This window comes from Heliconius melpomene, chromosome 18, assembly GCF_056956725.1.
Source record: "Heliconius melpomene rosina isolate 202511_hmr_F chromosome 18, ASM5695672v1, whole genome shotgun sequence".
Classification (NCBI taxonomy): Eukaryota; Metazoa; Arthropoda; class Insecta; order Lepidoptera; family Nymphalidae; genus Heliconius; species Heliconius melpomene.
The window spans coordinates 14,630,682-14,648,493 of NC_140406.1; the positions used below are offsets into that span (position 1 = coordinate 14,630,682).

Here is a 17,812-nt window from a genome sequence, read left to right on the forward strand (position 1 = left end):
GACCCACTTTTAATGATGAAACCTTATAGCCCTGGGTTCCAAGGCCCTGCAATACATACCTCTTACTCACAGACTAATTGTTAATTTTATAGGTAATAGGTATTAACGTATTTTCCAAAACTTAACTACCCACATACAGACTTCAGATTTTTAACATTAGTATTAATTAATATCTCAATTAATAATTTACCCGATGTACACATATATATTTAAGCCATTAAAAATTATATTTAATTTAGTTTCAATAACCTAAGTAAGAATTATTTTATTTTCAGACAAAGTATATGGAAGTAAAAACCATACAACCTTCAGTGGCTTCAAATATATTTTTGAACAACATTCCAAAAATTGATAAAAGAATTGATAATGAACAAGAAAATTTCGATATTATACAACCATCAGAAATTAATCACGCCTCTTGTACTACTTCTTGTTCTTGCAGTCATACACGAACGGAAATGTTGAAAACGAAATATACGAATAACAAACAATCTTCTATTTTAAGTTCTGAAAAGTATAATTCAAAAAGTACCAAATTCAGTGGAACAAATACAAAGACAACTCATAAAAATGTCATCGAGTCTACACTATATCATCCTTATGAATATGAAAGTAGCTCTCAAGCTCCACCACCTACGGATAGAATTGTAGAAAAATATACACAGGTAAATGATTTCTCTGATGAGAAAGATTCAAATTCTGTAGAAAATAGCGATCTACTTACAAATGAACAAGCACCGCTTCCTGCAAAAATCAACAAAACTCCAACAAACAAGACGTCGGAAAAAATAAAGCCAGATAAACCACAAAAAATAAACAAAAATAAATTTGTTGTTGCTGAACTAATAAAATTAGGTTCATTGGGAATAAAAGGACTTTCGCAACTAGCTCCAGTTATCGAAAAAATGACAGGTGGATTTATGAAACGCCAAGAAATAAATAAAACTTCACCTTCATCAAGTACCATTAATCCCTCAACTAAAGTAACGTCCTATAATGCAAATAAAAGAGTTGATAATGATATTGAGTCTAAAGTAGGTAGTTTTCCAATATACATACCTGTAGATGAAATGGAAGCCTCTGAATCTCAAATTGGTCTTACAAACGTAACTTTACATCAAAATTTTGCTTGGGCAGCTGAACATAAGAACCCCATATCTCATCTTATCAGACCAAAGATAGTTCACGAAAGTCCACTAGTAAATGGTGGCATACCTATAAGTCCAGGGGAAATAATTACTGCTAATTCTGATGTTATTGTTGGAAAACCAGCTGTAGGAGGACCATTAACTTTAGTCGCTAGTGGAATAAAATTACAAAATAACGTTCATCCGCCACTTATAGATAATGTCGTTGCCAATAATGAACTTTATATAACTAAGGAAAAACCTCTGAATGATAAACCTATAGTTGATGATTCATTTGACTTACGGCCACCAGAGATGCCTAAAAGTAAACCTAAGTTGAATAAAAATGTAAGACCACAAGGAAGTTACACTCATACTGACAACTTCAATCAACATCCAGGATCTTCTCGGCTGCCACCTAATACAAATGCTAAACACGAATATAATACGCAGTCTGGGTTTATAAAAGCTAACACACCTAAATTAGTAAATCATGGTAGACCAGCATTCTTCGATTACATACCACCATTATCTAAATTGCCAGTTCTGAAAGAACCTCAATTAATTTACAGACATGAAGATCAAGATATTCCCGACAATAGCCCAAGTTCATCAGAAATTGTTAACACTAAAATAACCACAGATGGTGAATATTCTGATACTTTTAATAAGCCACTTTTAGTTGACATACAACCATCTAGAGTAGCCAATGTATTGATTCCACATGGTAGTTCCACAGCACTGGTATTTGCTGGTTCTTCTGAACCACACAAAACCGGAGATTACGTAGATGATCCTTTACCATATCCGGAACCTGGTTATTTTGGTAGTTTTAATATAGATGCACCACAAATGACGAATGTTCACAATGTGGTTCCAAATAAAAATCAATTTTTGGTGCAATCAACAGTTAGTACTACTAGCCAAACCAAAAGTCCCTTTTCTTATAAAGAATCCAATGGAAATAATGGCGGTAAAGTAAAATGGAATGACAATAAGCATCCAGCAGATTTTACGAAAATACCTCCACCTACAAGTAATCAAGAAACATATGTTCGGGTAGGTCCACAAATTACTGCCTACAATCCTGAAATTTACAAAGAATTAGAAAAACATTTACGAGAGAAAAAGGTAAGCAGTAACCTTAAAGAAGGAAAAGGAAATATTGATAAGGAATACGAAAACTATCTAGCAGTTCCACCGCTGCCACCTCAACTACAATTTAAACCAAGTTCTCCACATAATAAGAATAAATATCACCAACAACCAATTGCCCATACCAAACCGGCAGTAGACAGTAATGTATTTATAAATATTCAACATCCTGTACCGAACCAGCTGCCTCCGAAAGTAACATCGGAAATATATTTTGCATCCCAGATGCCAAATAATTATCCAACACCAACATATACAATTAACATGCCACCACCAACAATCATTGAAGGGTCCCATTCTAATTTACCTTTAAATCCAAGTAATCAATTAAAGAAAACAAGTAATACACTAGTATCTTCTAAAACAGAAAATAAATCAAACCTTCCAATAAATAACCGTGAACATACCTATACGGTTACATTAAATACGGCTACTAATGTAGCTAGTGATAGTGCTACAGGACACATTGTTGGTTCGAGTATATCAGTACCGATCACAACTACTTCACTTAATGGGCAGATAAATGCAGACATTCCTATAGGTACAAATTTTGCGATTAGGGTAGAGGATGATCCTACAAAATATGAAAGTGTGGCATTGCATGGTAAAAGACATCCCTCACTTATACATGATAACGAAGGACACTTGTCACATTCATACATTGACAGTTATGAACATAAAATATCGGATGTAAGTTCCAATGCAACAAGTATATTTACGAATCAGGTGGACCATAATCAAAAAAATATTATTACAAATAAATTGGCAAACAAAAACGACATCCATCCACCAATTCTAAACAGTCATGCCAATTTCCCTATAATCAATGAAGATTTCGACAAACACCAGAATTTAAAGCCATCATATCCATTCAGCATTCCTAACATTATTAAACCTAAAGTAGACGAACGGCCATCCCAGTTTCTTCCAAACATTTCAACTAACTCTCATGGTTGGTATGCTAGTGTTCTTAACGAAGAAAATTTGAAAAATATTAAAGTCGAAGTTACGACTCGTAAGATAATACCACTTAAATATGATACAAATAGTTATAATTTACCGAAATTCGGTGAAAAAATGGCAACTGTAGGTAAACCTCCAACAGAATTTTGGGATCAAAATAATAAGCGACCGATAAATAATTTCAATGTGGGTAAGCCATTTTCAAAGGGAAGTGAAATTCAAAACTCAGATATATCATCTATCAATGTAAAACAAAACTATATTCCATCAATTTTAAATAATGGTCAAAAAGTTTATGATATACCAACGAAAGCGACCAGCTATGAGAAAACTTCAATTAATTCTAGTTATTTGTTGCCAACTAAAACAATTTACGAAACAGCTGATGAAATTTTCGACGGCGAAGATGGATCTGAAGATACTGAATTTGATAGTGAAGTAAGTTCAGAATCAATGAAAGTTCCAATCATCACGTCATCTATAAAAATACAAAATATAAGTAAAAATTCTTTTCCTAATATTACTGCTAATATGTATAAGAAAAATCAAGATGTTCAGCTAGTGAAGTATAGTTCTGGAGGCCAAACAGAAAAACCATTTGCTACTCCAAATAGAACTTCTTTTTATTCTAATAATATTAAGCCTATTTATGAGCAGAATATTTATACAAAACCAAGGCCCTTTACTCCAAATCTATCGAATCTGCCTTTGGATCATCAACTGCAACAACCACACTGGCAAATAAATCAGTTAATGGAAAATTATACTAACATATCGTATGAAGATAATATGGATCTAAATATTGGCGAAGAAATATACACTTCATCTACCAGTCGCCCTATTACTACAAGAAGACCTTCAGAGTTAAAAGATACGGAACTTAGCTACAATAAACATCAAAAACCATTTAGCTCTAACTTTAAAAATAGCACTAAATTTGGAAACGGATCTAATATTATTACATCAACAGTCCATATTCAAGATAAAAAACCTTTGCTTATAGAAGTGAATGAAAGAACCACCATGCCTGTATTTACAATAAAAGATGACATAGAATTAAATATTTCGTCTAGTGAAATAATAGACTTGTCACCACCTCCTCCCATTATAGATGATAATTACAAATTCAAATTAACAACTATGCAAGAAATAATGGGAATGAGTCCACCTCCTCCAAGAACGTCACCTCCAAAATATACATCGAGAGTGCCTGCAACTTCCAGACCCATTCTACCCATTAGAACATCACCGCCTTACAGAACATTGCCTCCAAGAACTTTACAGTCTAAGCAAACTACACAACGACCGCCCCGAAAACCAATTAGTAAAGATGATGTTTCAACATACAGGCCAACGTTTGACATAGTAAATAAAATAAAAAGACCTTATATAAATCGTGATCAACCCTCTTCGAATTTGTTACCTCCTCCGAGAGATATTCCATCTGTTATAGCATCAATAGATAATATGTCCATGCAAATTTCAAATGCTTCACCGACTACAAATGTTATTTTCCCCACTCCAGTTTCTACAAGCTGGTTAGTGTCATCTAACATAGAATTCCCAACAAATGCTTACGATTTACCATCATCAATCTATTTCCCAGATGCTAAGATACCATCTGAAACATTAGATTCTGACATTATATTAGAAAATTCGTCTGAAAATATATATAACTCTAACGAATATGAAACGTCGAGTGAAGTAATGAATGTTAGTTACGAAAAACCTATCACTCAAAAAACATTAACGGTGTCAACACATTTTAACAAAACCAGGCTCTCAATAGATAAAGAATTAGGTAATACTTCAGTTGCAGAAGCCGAATCAATAGAAAGGGAAAATATATCTTCAGAGACTAGTCAGAACAATGTTATTAAAGAGAGATTGAAAGTAACAATCGGAAGTAAAATTCGAACTCGTAAACCATATCCAATACGTAGTGATGATAAAAAAACAGTTACGAATAGGTTCAAGCCACCTTCTAAGATTATACCAATTGTTAAGCCTACAAGAACGTTGTCTCGTTCTGAAATAACTCAACCTACTAGAATAACTTCAATCAAAAAAAATATTCGGCCGGTACCTTCTAGGCCTTTAAGTTTTATACCGACAAGCATAATTGAAAGTTCAGAATCATCATTGGAAGAAGATTATATTAGACCGACTGAAGTTCTAAATGAAAATCAAACATCTATTCTACTACCGGTGTTACCTTCTGTTATTGAAAGAACAATTACATCTACTCTGACTATTAGTCAAGATATTAATGATAAGTCAAATATCCATAAAACTCATTACAGCGGCAATGAAATCAAAATTTCGGACGAGATAATACCTACTAAGACAGAATTTAAAACAACAATCATTACGCTTACTAAAACTCTATCAGAACCACCGCAAATCATTTCGAGCATTGGCTACGTAAACTTAACCCACACGTTGACAGTAACGCACACAGAAACAAGTTTAGTAAGTCAATCAGAAGGTGCCATTACTGAAACTCTTGTTCTTACAAATATCCATACGTCAACAATAGTTGATGTGGTTACGGAAGTATATACTCAAGTACAACCAACAACGATTGTAGAAACTGTTACTAAGCATGTCCCAATTCCTCAAGTAGAAGCAACCCCAGTTTTAAGTTCAACTTCTATAACAAAAATTGCCCTTGATGACATCAGTATGTCTTCTAAAGAGCGTGATAATTTTATAATAAGAGATGAAGAAAGCAATGCTACTGAGAATATTCAAAAAATTGACGTAAATGAAGAAAAAGATAACGATACTTTCTTTGTAGTGATGAATAAATCGCAAAATGGTGGTAAGTCTCCACCTGTCACAGATATAGATACAGGCGATTACGATGGTATTACGCGCAATGAACAAGTAAACAGTAATGGGGTATCACAAGTTTTATTCGGGGAAATATTATTAGCCGGGACACCATACTCGGAGACAACTAATGTGGGACATCCTATCGGCAAGTATTATAGATAACTTGGGTTTGTATTTTTTTATAATCTAATCATATGTATATTTTTATGTGAACGATTATAGGAGCAGGATATGGAAAGGAATGTCAACCAGATTGTAAAGCTTCTAGAAACGAAAGATGTCAAAGGATCGACGGTGTAATGAAATGTGTCTGCAGACCTGGTTTCGCTAGAATGTTCCCAGACAGACCCTGCAAACGTAAGATTTTATAACCGTTAATCAATTATTTTAACATAAGTTGATCTAATAGTTTTATTTATCATTTATTTCAGCTACTTATACATATTCCGTTAGGTTGGCTCTTGGATCTCAAGGTAAAGAGCGTCTTAAATTCCACTGGAGCCTTTCCAATAATTCCACTAAAGAATATCATAGCTTAGCTGTTGCAACTCACGAAGGAATTAACAGAATGATAATGCAGTCAGATTTGCGAGATGTATATCATGGAGTGCATATAAGTGGATTCTATCCCATTGAAATAAACCCACCACGAGGTGAACCATATACGGGAGTCATTAATGACTTTTATGTACAGGTACATATAAATATTTTCTTTCTAATTCTTTATTTTTAAATCCATCAACCCTAGGGACTTCAATCAATTTTTTTTACATAACGGGTAATTTGTTAGATAAAGAATAATAATAAGTATATATTGATTATAATCACTTGAGAAACTAATTAGTAGCTTCGATCTCCGCATCATACTATCGTAGCGTTTGTCACTCCGTTCTCTCTAACTACCCCGCTAAGAATAGAGTTTGAAGGTAAAAAAGACAAGCTAATCTAATTGCATCGTATTATATTTGTATTCTTTGGGAATCATTCGTAATACAATACGAGTAGGTATATTATAATAATTTACAATATATTCCAATATTTTAAACTTTCAGTTGTCCGACAATGCACATGAAAGTAGGCTTAAAGAAGTTATCGAGAAATATTTGCGAAACAATAATTACAGTCTTGGAGGAACGGAAGTTCATGCAGCAGAAGGATTAATGGATAGACTAAATGTCAGCGGTACGTCAATCTTGCATAATACTTGAGTAAAACACATATAAACACTTCGCATAGTAATAGTGAAGTCTGTAATATTTTTGGTATGGGAGGTAGTAGTAGGAGTAGTTGCAAATATCCAATCGGAGGAGTGAAATATTTAATATTTTCATTTCCATTCTCTGGTATCGAGGCAATGGTGTGGTGTTGAGTTCGGCCACTAAATGCCTTGAGAATTCACCGGAAAGACGGAGAACGGAGTCTTAATGGGAAAGGTGTGTGTCTTAAGATCAGTTTTTCGGGTTTTCTCTACTTACCTTGCTGTGCCGCATACAGTGTAAAATTTACTCTTATGTTTTTTAGATTTCGACGAATGTACCAGCAGACAATTCCATGACTGTTCAGAACATGCGATGTGTTTCAATCTTCGCGGCACTTATACTTGTAGTTGCTTAGAAGGCTTTGCTGATCTTAGCGTTAATACTTTGTATCCCGGCAGAATTTGTTCGTGTAAGTACATTTTTTTTTATTTTACATACTGTAAAATTTCCTTTCTTTAGGGGCACCGCTACCCAGAGGAGCAGAGCGCCAAAGTCTACGGATCTTTATAAATAATATTTTAATTTTACGGAGTTCTGTATTCGTAAAATCACATTAAACAACTGGTGTGGGTAGTTTAATGTCCTTTTATTATTAATATATAAATAAATTTTATTTATATTTATATTTATTTATACATACATACATAATCAATTTTTTATTTCAGCTGACACAGTAGGATGCGGAGGTTGCAACTACCACGGCACTTGCTTCGAAAGAGAAAGTACTATGATCTGTGAATGTTTCAAGTGGTACGCCGGTCGGACGTGCCAGGTCAATCTAAAAGGTATTTGTAATGTCTTGTTTCGCACTAGTAATATTTGTTTTTATGTTAGCTTAATAAAATTTACTTATTTTATTAGGTTCCCGGTGCATAACCATGCTAATCCTTATTAAATCTAATAGATTTCTTTCATCATTTATTTATAAACTTAAACTTAAATTTATATTTTTCCAGCGGTGCTTATAACAGTGACGGTAGTTGGGGCTGTTATAATATTAGCGGTCACTATTTGGGCTTCGAAGAGATGCTGCAGTCCGAAAAATCCTACGACACAAACTTTCGTAATAGGTTGTATGCAAGGCATACCTAGTATACATCAGGTATTTAAAAATACATATTTTTAATACATTTTTCACTTGATTTTTTTAAAGGTCAGGTAAGTATTTTAAAAAATCAGAAATTTGTTTTCTAGTATTATTTATTTTTTTACTACATTTTATTATAAAAAAAAATAATCAAAATCAAAATTAAAAATTGTTCATTGATAATATTAATATAATAATACTTTTAAAATAAGAAATAATATTACTTTTAATATAATTATTACTTAACTATTGTTTCTAATATATTTTAAAAAGTAATGTGTAATATTACTTTTAAATATATTACATTAAAAAAATCCTTAATGGTTCATATCACTTAGTATGTATAGATTTTCATTTAAAATTAGATATACACAAATTTTATAATATCACATAATAATTGCATAATTTCAGGCTAATATGCCTTCAAAGCAAAGAGCAGACAGACGCGCGCTGATAGCTGAAAGAATGGAAACCGCTGAAACTAGTAGTGTTCAGAATGCATCTCTACCTTATATACCGGCCAAAGTAAGTAATTTCTAACATAAGGATGACATGATATCCCTGTAAACAGAATTGATGCTTATAATAGGAAACAAAACCGTAAATCTTCCTTTAAAATAACTTATCAAAATGTAGACAGATTGCAGATTGCATTTTCAAACAATTTTTTTTATATAAAATATCTTATTTCGTATGTTAACATTAAAATGTTGTTGATGATGATGATGATTTACCCTTATATATATTTTTCTATCTCAGACACGATCACGGTCATCCTGCAGTAAGAAAATAACAGTGATATCGGACCCGCCTGCGCATGCGCCGCCGCCGCCACCCGCGCCCGCGCTCATGATACCACGCGCCCGTCTGCACCCTTTACATTCTGATAGGTATGTACGATATTTAGTAGATTTTTAATTTATGATAAATTGTTTAATTTTCAATAAATCAATTCCCGTAGGTGAAATAGAAAAGTCAAGTTCGAGTTTTTGATATTTCTTCACGTCTTCATCATGTTAATCAAGGTTATTAGATTGGTGTTGCTATATCCTGATTGTACTGAAGAAAAGAGTAAATATAATAGAATCTCAAGCTAACCTCTCAAAATGCAGAACTCAAAAACAAGTGTGTGCAAAAATAATGAAAATAAATTGATTAATATATTTTATTTCAGTCGGGACAACTTATCAAGAAAAAAAAGCACAGAAGTTTGCAGTGAAGCAAAACTTATCAGCTATTTAGAGTCAGGAGTCACAAATCCTGCTGAAGAAGTGAGTTGTGTTTACAAATTACTTTCATTAAATTCACTTAACTCTGTCTGTGCGACTGTAAATGCGGCATTTTGTAGGTTCGATTCCCACTCGAAGTAATTGAATATTTATTTTCCTCGCTCTGGTAACAACACCCAACAACACAACGCAACTCAACGCGCAATGCCTTCAAAAGTTGGAGAAAAGTGGGAAACGGAAGTGTCTAATGGGGACGGAGTTTCTTAACACTAGACTCCCGGTTTCCCTCCTTTTTCTGGGGTAGCGTGGAGCAAAAAAGAAAAATCTAGCAATTATATCCAAAATATGATTAAAGGAAATTACATTGAAGCGCAGTAGCATCTTACTGAAAACACCATGTCCGCGTCTGATTGTTGTGGATTCGATTTCCATTCAAAAGAATAAGTTATTTTTTATTTCTCTTTATCAATAAAAAAGCAGACATTTAAAGACTGTCGATTAAAAATGATAATGATGATTCACATATATTTTTAATTTTTCTTTTTCTTCTCTGCAGATGCGTAGAAAACATAGCATGGAATCTTCTTATAGTATAAATAAAGAACGCTCTGGGAAACAAGGTAAAACTAATTTTAATTCTTTCTTTTTAAATATTGTTCATGAATTTGTGATGATAGTGACATATAGGTATATGTTAATGTAGTTTTTTTAAAAAACGTTTTTTATCTCTCATGATAATTATTAAATAAGCTATAAAATGTAAATATATAAAAAATAAAAGCTACAGTACTAGCTACTAAGCTAGTAGAACTTTACAATTAAAAAATAAACAGATAATGTTTAAAAATAAAAAAAAATAAAAAATTGGTTTATAACTCCTGGATCTTTACATTAGACATTCAAAAATGAGAATATTTTATGGCAATAATACATCTATGCTAAAAAAAAATATATATTTTTCAGGTGCCCTAGTGTCAGCGGGTTTTAAAGTGTCAACAACAGTACGTCCCGATGACTCCGTAAAGGAAGACAGAGACGACGCGTCATCTGTCAATAAGACTGACTTAGAAGATGCATCACGTTTTGATACATTGAGGAAAACATATAGGTTTGTACAAAAAATAGATTCAAGCACATAAGGGTAGATAGAGGGAAGCTGGTGTTAAGATAGTCCTAACATTTCCAGTATCTCAGAGTGGATAAATAAAAATAATGGTTATAGAATTTACAACCGTCGCTTTCACATATGTGACCCAGTTACGACGGACTCATAAATATAAATGATATAATATGAAATAGATCTTAAAATAATAATTATTTAATAAAATTAATAATAAAATAATAATAATTAATAATTATATTTTTGCTTCTGTGATGACAAAACATATTTTGTTTGCAGTCAAGAGGACATGTCAGAGTGGACGGATGCAGAGCGGCGTATTGGGGAACTGTGAGCGATTTTTTTTATATAATATGAATTAATTATATTTAAATCTGCTATTTACTTAATTATATCATTCTCATGATGATGATGATGATACAAGTAATTTGGATTTAAATTGACAATCATAAAGTAAAAATGATTACAAGTAAGATTTAGAATGTAAATCTGCTAATAAGTGTATATGTACTCGTATATTTTAATACTATTCTATAATTTAAAAAAATATAGTCGAATTTTATTTTATTTTATATAGTACAGAAATCCTTCTAATATATTATGATAGTTTAGTTAGCAGGTTTACACTGTAAGCCAACAGTATATTTTCTACGTGGTCTCTTTAGGAAAATTATAGAACCATAGTTATATATTTCCCACATTTTAGTACTCTATCAGAAGCACGGTCAGTAGGCGGCACCCTACCTGCCAGTACTGGCAGAGCAGCTTCTTCAACAAGACTGACACATCAGGTAATAAAAAAAAATTGCACGTTTGAATTATTTTTTTGTATAATAATAGGCATATTGAAAAAATATTACAAAATGTTGCATGAAGAAAATACATGTTTTTTTTTTAAATAGTTTTCTGTATATGTCACTGAAATAATATTGTAATGAAAATTAAACATAAGAAATTAGTATACTAATTAACAATAACCTTGATATTTGTATGTAAATAACACTCTAGGAAGCAAACACCATGGCTGAACGCGATCTTGGCTCCACTTTCCTTCTACCCCACGTGCACCTCTATAAACCTGACCTTGTGGGTATTCACACTGCTTATCACCTACTTGTAATACTTTACATATACTAATATTCACTTTGAAATAGTAAAACTTTAAATATAATATATACCTATCTATGAAGTTAAAAACAGTTTAATTGTAACAAACGTCAAAATCATATTTTAATTTCCCCTTAACTCTATCGAAACACTTATTGGTTTATATTTTAGAAATATATTTATTTAATATATAGCATTAACTTACTTATTATCTATTTAATAAAAAAATATCACTCTTCTTAAATAGCATTCAATAATTTTAACAAACTCCTGAAGTGTCTAGGCGGACGATCTAAATGTAATTAATCAATTTTATTAAATAAATTATTTATTTTAAGGCTATTTTAACAAACAATACTATTTTGTTTTTCAGACCAGTGACGTCTCCGAGTTTGATTCCCTGTAAAGACTGTCAAAGAAATTTAAGAATAGTTTTTAGAAGCAAAACGTTACAACACTGAGGCTATATTTGATTTTAAAAAACGCATTTATTTAAAAGTTACCAAAATTTTTTAAAAGTGACGTTTTGCTGAATTAATTTATTTTTAGTTTAATAATGTCACGTCATTATTTATTATTTGCTATTTACGCAAAATGCTTATAAAATAATTTCTCATTTGGCGAAGAAAAATTTTACTTAAACACTGAAAGCTAAAATATACTACTAGTTATACTTAATTTTTTCTTCTACAAGTATATTTTATAATATGAAAAAAACATAGTGCAAAGTTAATTCATTAAAAAATTTCTGCCAAGAAAATTAGGAACCACCAAACTAGGTATTTTCAGACAAAATAAAAAATGCCATAATATCTATAAGTTTAACTAGATATAAGTATCCAATGAAAGTAGTTTGAATGAGAAATTGCTTACTTATAAAAATACTATTTACATAAAAAATTTCTCGTTTGAATATTTTCGTTGATTTTATTTATTATTGAAAAATGTTCAAAAATGTGCCAATGTAAGGCGTTGAGTTCCGCAACTTGTCACGTGTAGTCTCTCTTTTGGTTCTTCCTGTTTTGCGGGATAAAGCGTGAAACGCGTGTTTGTGCTGTAATATACACATAGGAATAATATATGCAATTTCATTACACATTGCTATTTTAAAATAACTGTATTATTTATGTCAATATTTAAGTTTTTTTAGTATATGTAGTGATTATTTATATTTTTGATAAATAAATGTTATTATTACATATATTGTTTTATTTTGCAGCTGGAATGGTTTTTTTTTATATAAAACATTTTATATCATAAAAGATAAAGTATTTATTTAAATTGTTTATATTTTTAGTGACTTTATGAATAAACATAGGGGAATTGTGCTTAAGATGACATACTTTTTGTTTGAAGACAAATATTTCAAATAAATAAAGTCATCTGAGAACAGAATATTGCGTATACTATTATATATTTAATAATCAACGGAATTATTTTAGTTTCAGAACAATCATCTTTCAAACATCATAAAAATAAACAAAAATCGCACTTAGGTCGACCAGTGTAAGACGACATATCTACAGGGTAAAATGACATACTTAGTATGTGGCATAAAAACGCCATCATTATTTGTCGAGCATAGTTCACAAATAAATAGTTTCTTCTTTGCCGGGGGGCTTTTAAACAGTATTAAAGCCAGATTCATACATGTTGCAAATTCTATGAGGTTGGATTCCGTTATCAGTCACTTCCTTTTCCAAAAGGGAAATAGGCTTCGTCACTTGCGGCTATTGAATGCCCTTGCTCTAGCAGCCTTATCCATGTCTTCTTGTGACCAATATATATTCATTTGTAATTGCCAGGCATTTTGTAGGTAAAGCAAAAAAATACATCGATTCTATTTATAAGGGTAAGATAGTATGCCATCTTATACTCACGTTTTGTATGTCATCTTACCCAATAGATATATGAATTTAATTTTAGCCGTTGTGACAAAAGTTTATAGGTTAGGATGCGCTTTTAGCGTTAGTTGTGTCATATAATAATCCTATTTTACATTTATAATTAGTTCAAATTGAAAATCTTTATCTTACTTGTCTTTTCACCATCAAGCAAAAGCGAAAGAAAAGTTTGTTGCAATTGAAAATAACGAAAACATGAATTACTTGCCCATCTGCATTCACTTTCAACCATACTGTATTTAAGCACTAGCTGCATCTACAGACACTCTCTAAAACGTCACAAGATCGCACTTAGCGCTAATAGTTTCATCAATATCGGTAGTGTGTCATCTTATCATAGTATGCCATCTTGAGCACAATTCCCCTACCTATTTACGTATTGTTGACGGGAATTTCATATCTTTTATTTAGTTTATAGGTAAAATGTAAATCTTAAATATTAATTAATATTATTTATTACCATTTGGATATCATAGCAAAAAATTAGGTATCAATCCAACCCTTTTAAAAATAGTAAAAATTGTTATTTAAAAATACCAAATATACCAAAATTATTAACATTTAGACTACATTTGAAAAACTTGAGAAAATACATAAAACACATAATAGTTTTAATTTAAAAACCTGTTCTTAATTACAAAAAATTAATATATGTCACACAAACTTTTTTTTTTCTGGCAACAGGGAAAAGAAAAAAAGGAATTTTCAAAATAAAACACCAAGCTAAATATGAGACATAGCATTTTTATTTAATATTCAATAATTTAGTTTATCAATAGAATATTCAGCAATATTACAAATACAACGTGAAACAATCGTAGCAACTTAATCGTCATTAAACTTAATACAGCAACACTAGCATTAATTATAATTAACATTAATGTTAAGCACACCGATACTTAATACAAATTAACTATTGCCAGCTTTGACTCTTTGCGGAGTCAACGGTGCTGACCTAAAAACAACTGCTTTACAAAAAGCCAGTGATAGAGCTGTATTAGCTGTAGTTCACCCTTAAAAAGTCTATCGTCGTCTTCAGTCTCAAACCTTAAGAATTTATAACATATCCTGATATATCCAAATCCTTCCTTTACATATTAACGAACATTTTATTACTTAATAATGGAAGTGAGCAAGCGCTGATATCATTTAGAATCACGATCAACGTATTTTATTTAAAATAAACTTTTATTTTTTTTTTATTTTTATCTACCAATACGTCCTTTAATTAAATTATAACAAAATAATAATAAATAGACTAGATTAAAATACTGATCGTGAAATTTAAAATAATATCTTATATTACATTTGGTATCTACCTATCTAATAAAATTACTTCAGAAATTGTGCATGAATCGAAACCAATTTACAAAGTCCATACAAAGTCTAGGTTGAAGTTCAGTTTAGGCTGCGTTCAAATATTAGGCAATGCAATTTTTCAAGAGTTGCTTAGGGGGGAGAAATCTATGAAAAATGTTTTTTTTACATAAACTTTATGAGTTAAAAACTCTCTTATGATTTTTATTAAGTGGGGATTTTTTTAAATTTACTTTATTCAATAAAATTTAGGTGATTATTTTTATAGAAGAGGAGAGGAGGAGGGACGTCAAGGTCGCAGGTGGGGCGTATAGAAACGATCAAAAGTCTTAAAATTTTGCGTTGCACAATACATGGACCGTCCTAAAAGCATTAAGGACATTAAGTTTCGTTACCAATTCAGCTTCTAAAACACTATCAAAATGATTATCAGAAACGATTCTACTTACACTTATACTTATAAAATAGTTGATATTTTCTACAGTGTTAACATCATTGAGTAAGCGAATATTTCCAAGACTAAGAAGCTAAGCGCTATCTATAGAGGTTTATAGGTCAAGTAAGATGGACCGATGTCGATAAACGACGGCACAGTACAAAAGTTAGTACCAAAATACATCCAAAATTCTCTAAATATGTTTTGTATGCCTAATTTTATCAAATTCCTGGTTAAAAGGCGTGATCAGCACGTTTTCGTCTAATTTGGGGTAGAAAATCCGTGATCTTGTCTCCAATTGAAAACAATTTTGTAGTCAACATCTATATCTTCATTATTATTGTTAGTATTTTTTTTTAATTTTAGGTTTTATTCACTTTGAGCCTTAAACCTAGTTTTATCATTATCTAAGTTTTTCATAACTTACTAGAGTTATTTTTATGATGCAACCCTCTTTTTATTATTAAGAAGGCAGATTATAAACACTTCAATTTAGTAAATTATCAAAAAACATGTTAGTCAATGATAAAATAATATTAATCTATTAACAAGTTCATCATTTAGTAATTTTGATAAGTTTCAGTTAGTATTGTTTATTTTTATCGTCAATCAATTAGAAATAGCAAACAGTGCTTTATTCGCTAAGCCTAAGCCGATAGTTATATGAATTTAAAAAGAAAAAAAAAGATTTAAAAATTATCTATTTCTTAGATTCATCTAAACTCGATCGTGTTGGTTTTGGAATCATTGAAAGGGATCTGAAAAAAAAAGAATAAGTTGTTATAAGTATAGTAATACCTATAAATCAATAAATGTAGAAATTTTGTTTTTTTTATTTTCGAGCAAATTATTTTTTTTAAATAAAATGGACATAAAATTAAAAAAAAAAACAAAATTTCCAAAAAAATCCACTCTAAAATCCCTTTCCATGCTATTAGTTGTATTAATAGAAAACCACGCATCACAAAATTAACATTTTTTAAAACTTTATAATCTAACATAACCTGTTGATGAAGCAATATGCTAAATAAAGGATAGGGGAGATAATTAAATATATTAATGATAAGGCAAATAAACGCAAAAGCCATACAATATAAACAGTGTACCTATTTGCCGTGTTTTTCTTGCGAGTGACTTAAACAATAGCAGCTGCAACGATAATATTTGCATTTTAGTAGATACATTTTTTTATGTAATCATAGATAAATTAGAAAAAATAAAAACAGCTAAAAAATATTTTGAAATCTTATAAATGAACATAAAGCGTTATAAATGTTCATAAATCGTTATAAAGCAATGTACATAAATAAACATAAACAATTGTTTTACACAAAATATATCGCGCGTACCATATAATATAGTTATTAATTTTAATAAAGTAGCATATGATATTTAAAAATTTAATAAATAAAATATAACAGTGATAATGAAGCAATAAGTAATATATGAATTTAGCGAATTTATAACCTTGGTTTAAGGGACAAGAGTTGAATCAATAAGTAAAGTTTGTTTATACCTTCGTTGCGCTGGTATCGGGGGCGAAGCCTGCGTCGCCGGCGGTAGTGATGCTGGGCAACTTCCTGACAACGTAGTGGGTTCTTTTTCTTCTTCATCTCGTTTTTCACCTGAAATAAATTATTGAGTTAGTTTTCTCTATGGGGGAGAAGCAATCTCTTTGACATTGTCTTTAAGATATTATTTTAGGAGAATTTCGCATTAACTATAAATATCATTCCCAATCATAAGTACTCTTTTTTTTCTTTTCTTCTTCTTTTTTTTCAGCACTATCATCATTATTTTATTGTTATATAAATAGAAGTAACAATTTGAGGAGCTTTTACCTATTTAACTTGTTTTTTTTTTAAATTAGACAATTGAAAAATCTGTGTAAATATAAAATTTACCTTTAAGAATAGGTGTATCTCCAATATAGAATGTAGGCGCGGGTGCTTCCACTGTCGCCTCTCTCACGGAGCCATCTCCACTGACAGCGCTGAGCGTGTCCGTGCTATCAAACATTATTGTACGTTCCTTAGCTCGTGGAACGCGGCCGTCTAGCTCCTAGAATTTGTGGAAAATACAAATTTTGCTATTATTTCCTAATAGTTTAGTATATTAATAATAACATAATATAATATTTCGATAAATTTTGAAAAAGTCAAATTATTACTTAAACAAACTATGTTTTAATCATAGCTTTTTGGCAAAAATAGAAAATATAAAAAAACTTTTTCCCGATCCGTATTAGCGGAAATGCGTTCCGCAGTATT

At 31.0% G+C, this 17,812-nt stretch overlaps 2 protein-coding genes across 6 annotated transcripts in view; one reads left to right on the top strand and one right to left on the bottom strand.

The window, feature by feature from the left end:
- LOC146529672 (uncharacterized) overlaps positions 1-13,082 on the top strand; it is a 76,476-nt gene extending 63,394 nt beyond the window's left edge. For 2 of the 3 annotated variants that reach the window (XM_085201379.1, XM_085201376.1), the window contains 16 exons: positions 276-6,228; positions 6,306-6,440; positions 6,515-6,777; positions 7,136-7,265; positions 7,605-7,751; positions 8,008-8,127; positions 8,299-8,444; positions 8,841-8,954; positions 9,189-9,319; positions 9,604-9,700; positions 10,215-10,278; positions 10,622-10,766; positions 11,058-11,108; positions 11,485-11,569; positions 11,787-11,864; positions 12,259-13,082. In XM_085201379.1, coding sequence (XP_085057505.1) covers positions 276-6,228; positions 6,306-6,440; positions 6,515-6,777; positions 7,136-7,265; positions 7,605-7,751; positions 8,008-8,127; positions 8,299-8,444; positions 8,841-8,954; positions 9,189-9,319; positions 9,604-9,700; positions 10,215-10,278; positions 10,622-10,766; positions 11,058-11,108; positions 11,485-11,569; positions 11,787-11,864; positions 12,259-12,291 — 7,692 coding nt within the window. In that variant the 3' untranslated portion in view covers positions 12,292-13,082. The remainder of the gene's footprint in view (positions 1-275; positions 6,229-6,305; positions 6,441-6,514; positions 6,778-7,135; positions 7,266-7,604; positions 7,752-8,007; positions 8,128-8,298; positions 8,445-8,840; positions 8,955-9,188; positions 9,320-9,603; positions 9,701-10,214; positions 10,279-10,621; positions 10,767-11,057; positions 11,109-11,484; positions 11,570-11,786; positions 11,865-12,258) is intronic. The other variant, XM_085201377.1, reaches the window with a different exon arrangement.
- A 1,431-nt stretch (positions 13,083-14,513) lies between these two features.
- LOC146529673 (uncharacterized) overlaps positions 14,514-17,812 on the bottom strand; it is a 57,782-nt gene continuing 54,483 nt past the window's right edge. For 2 of the 3 annotated variants that reach the window (XM_085201420.1, XM_085201418.1), the window contains 3 exons: positions 17,447-17,603; positions 17,059-17,167; positions 14,514-16,300 (listed from right to left, as the gene is read on the bottom strand). In XM_085201420.1, coding sequence (XP_085057546.1) covers positions 16,243-16,300; positions 17,059-17,167; positions 17,447-17,603 — 324 coding nt within the window. In that variant the 3' untranslated portion in view covers positions 14,514-16,242. Of the gene's footprint in view, positions 16,301-16,648; positions 16,692-17,058; positions 17,168-17,446; positions 17,604-17,812 lie in introns of all 3 variants that reach the window. The other variant, XM_085201419.1, reaches the window with a different exon arrangement.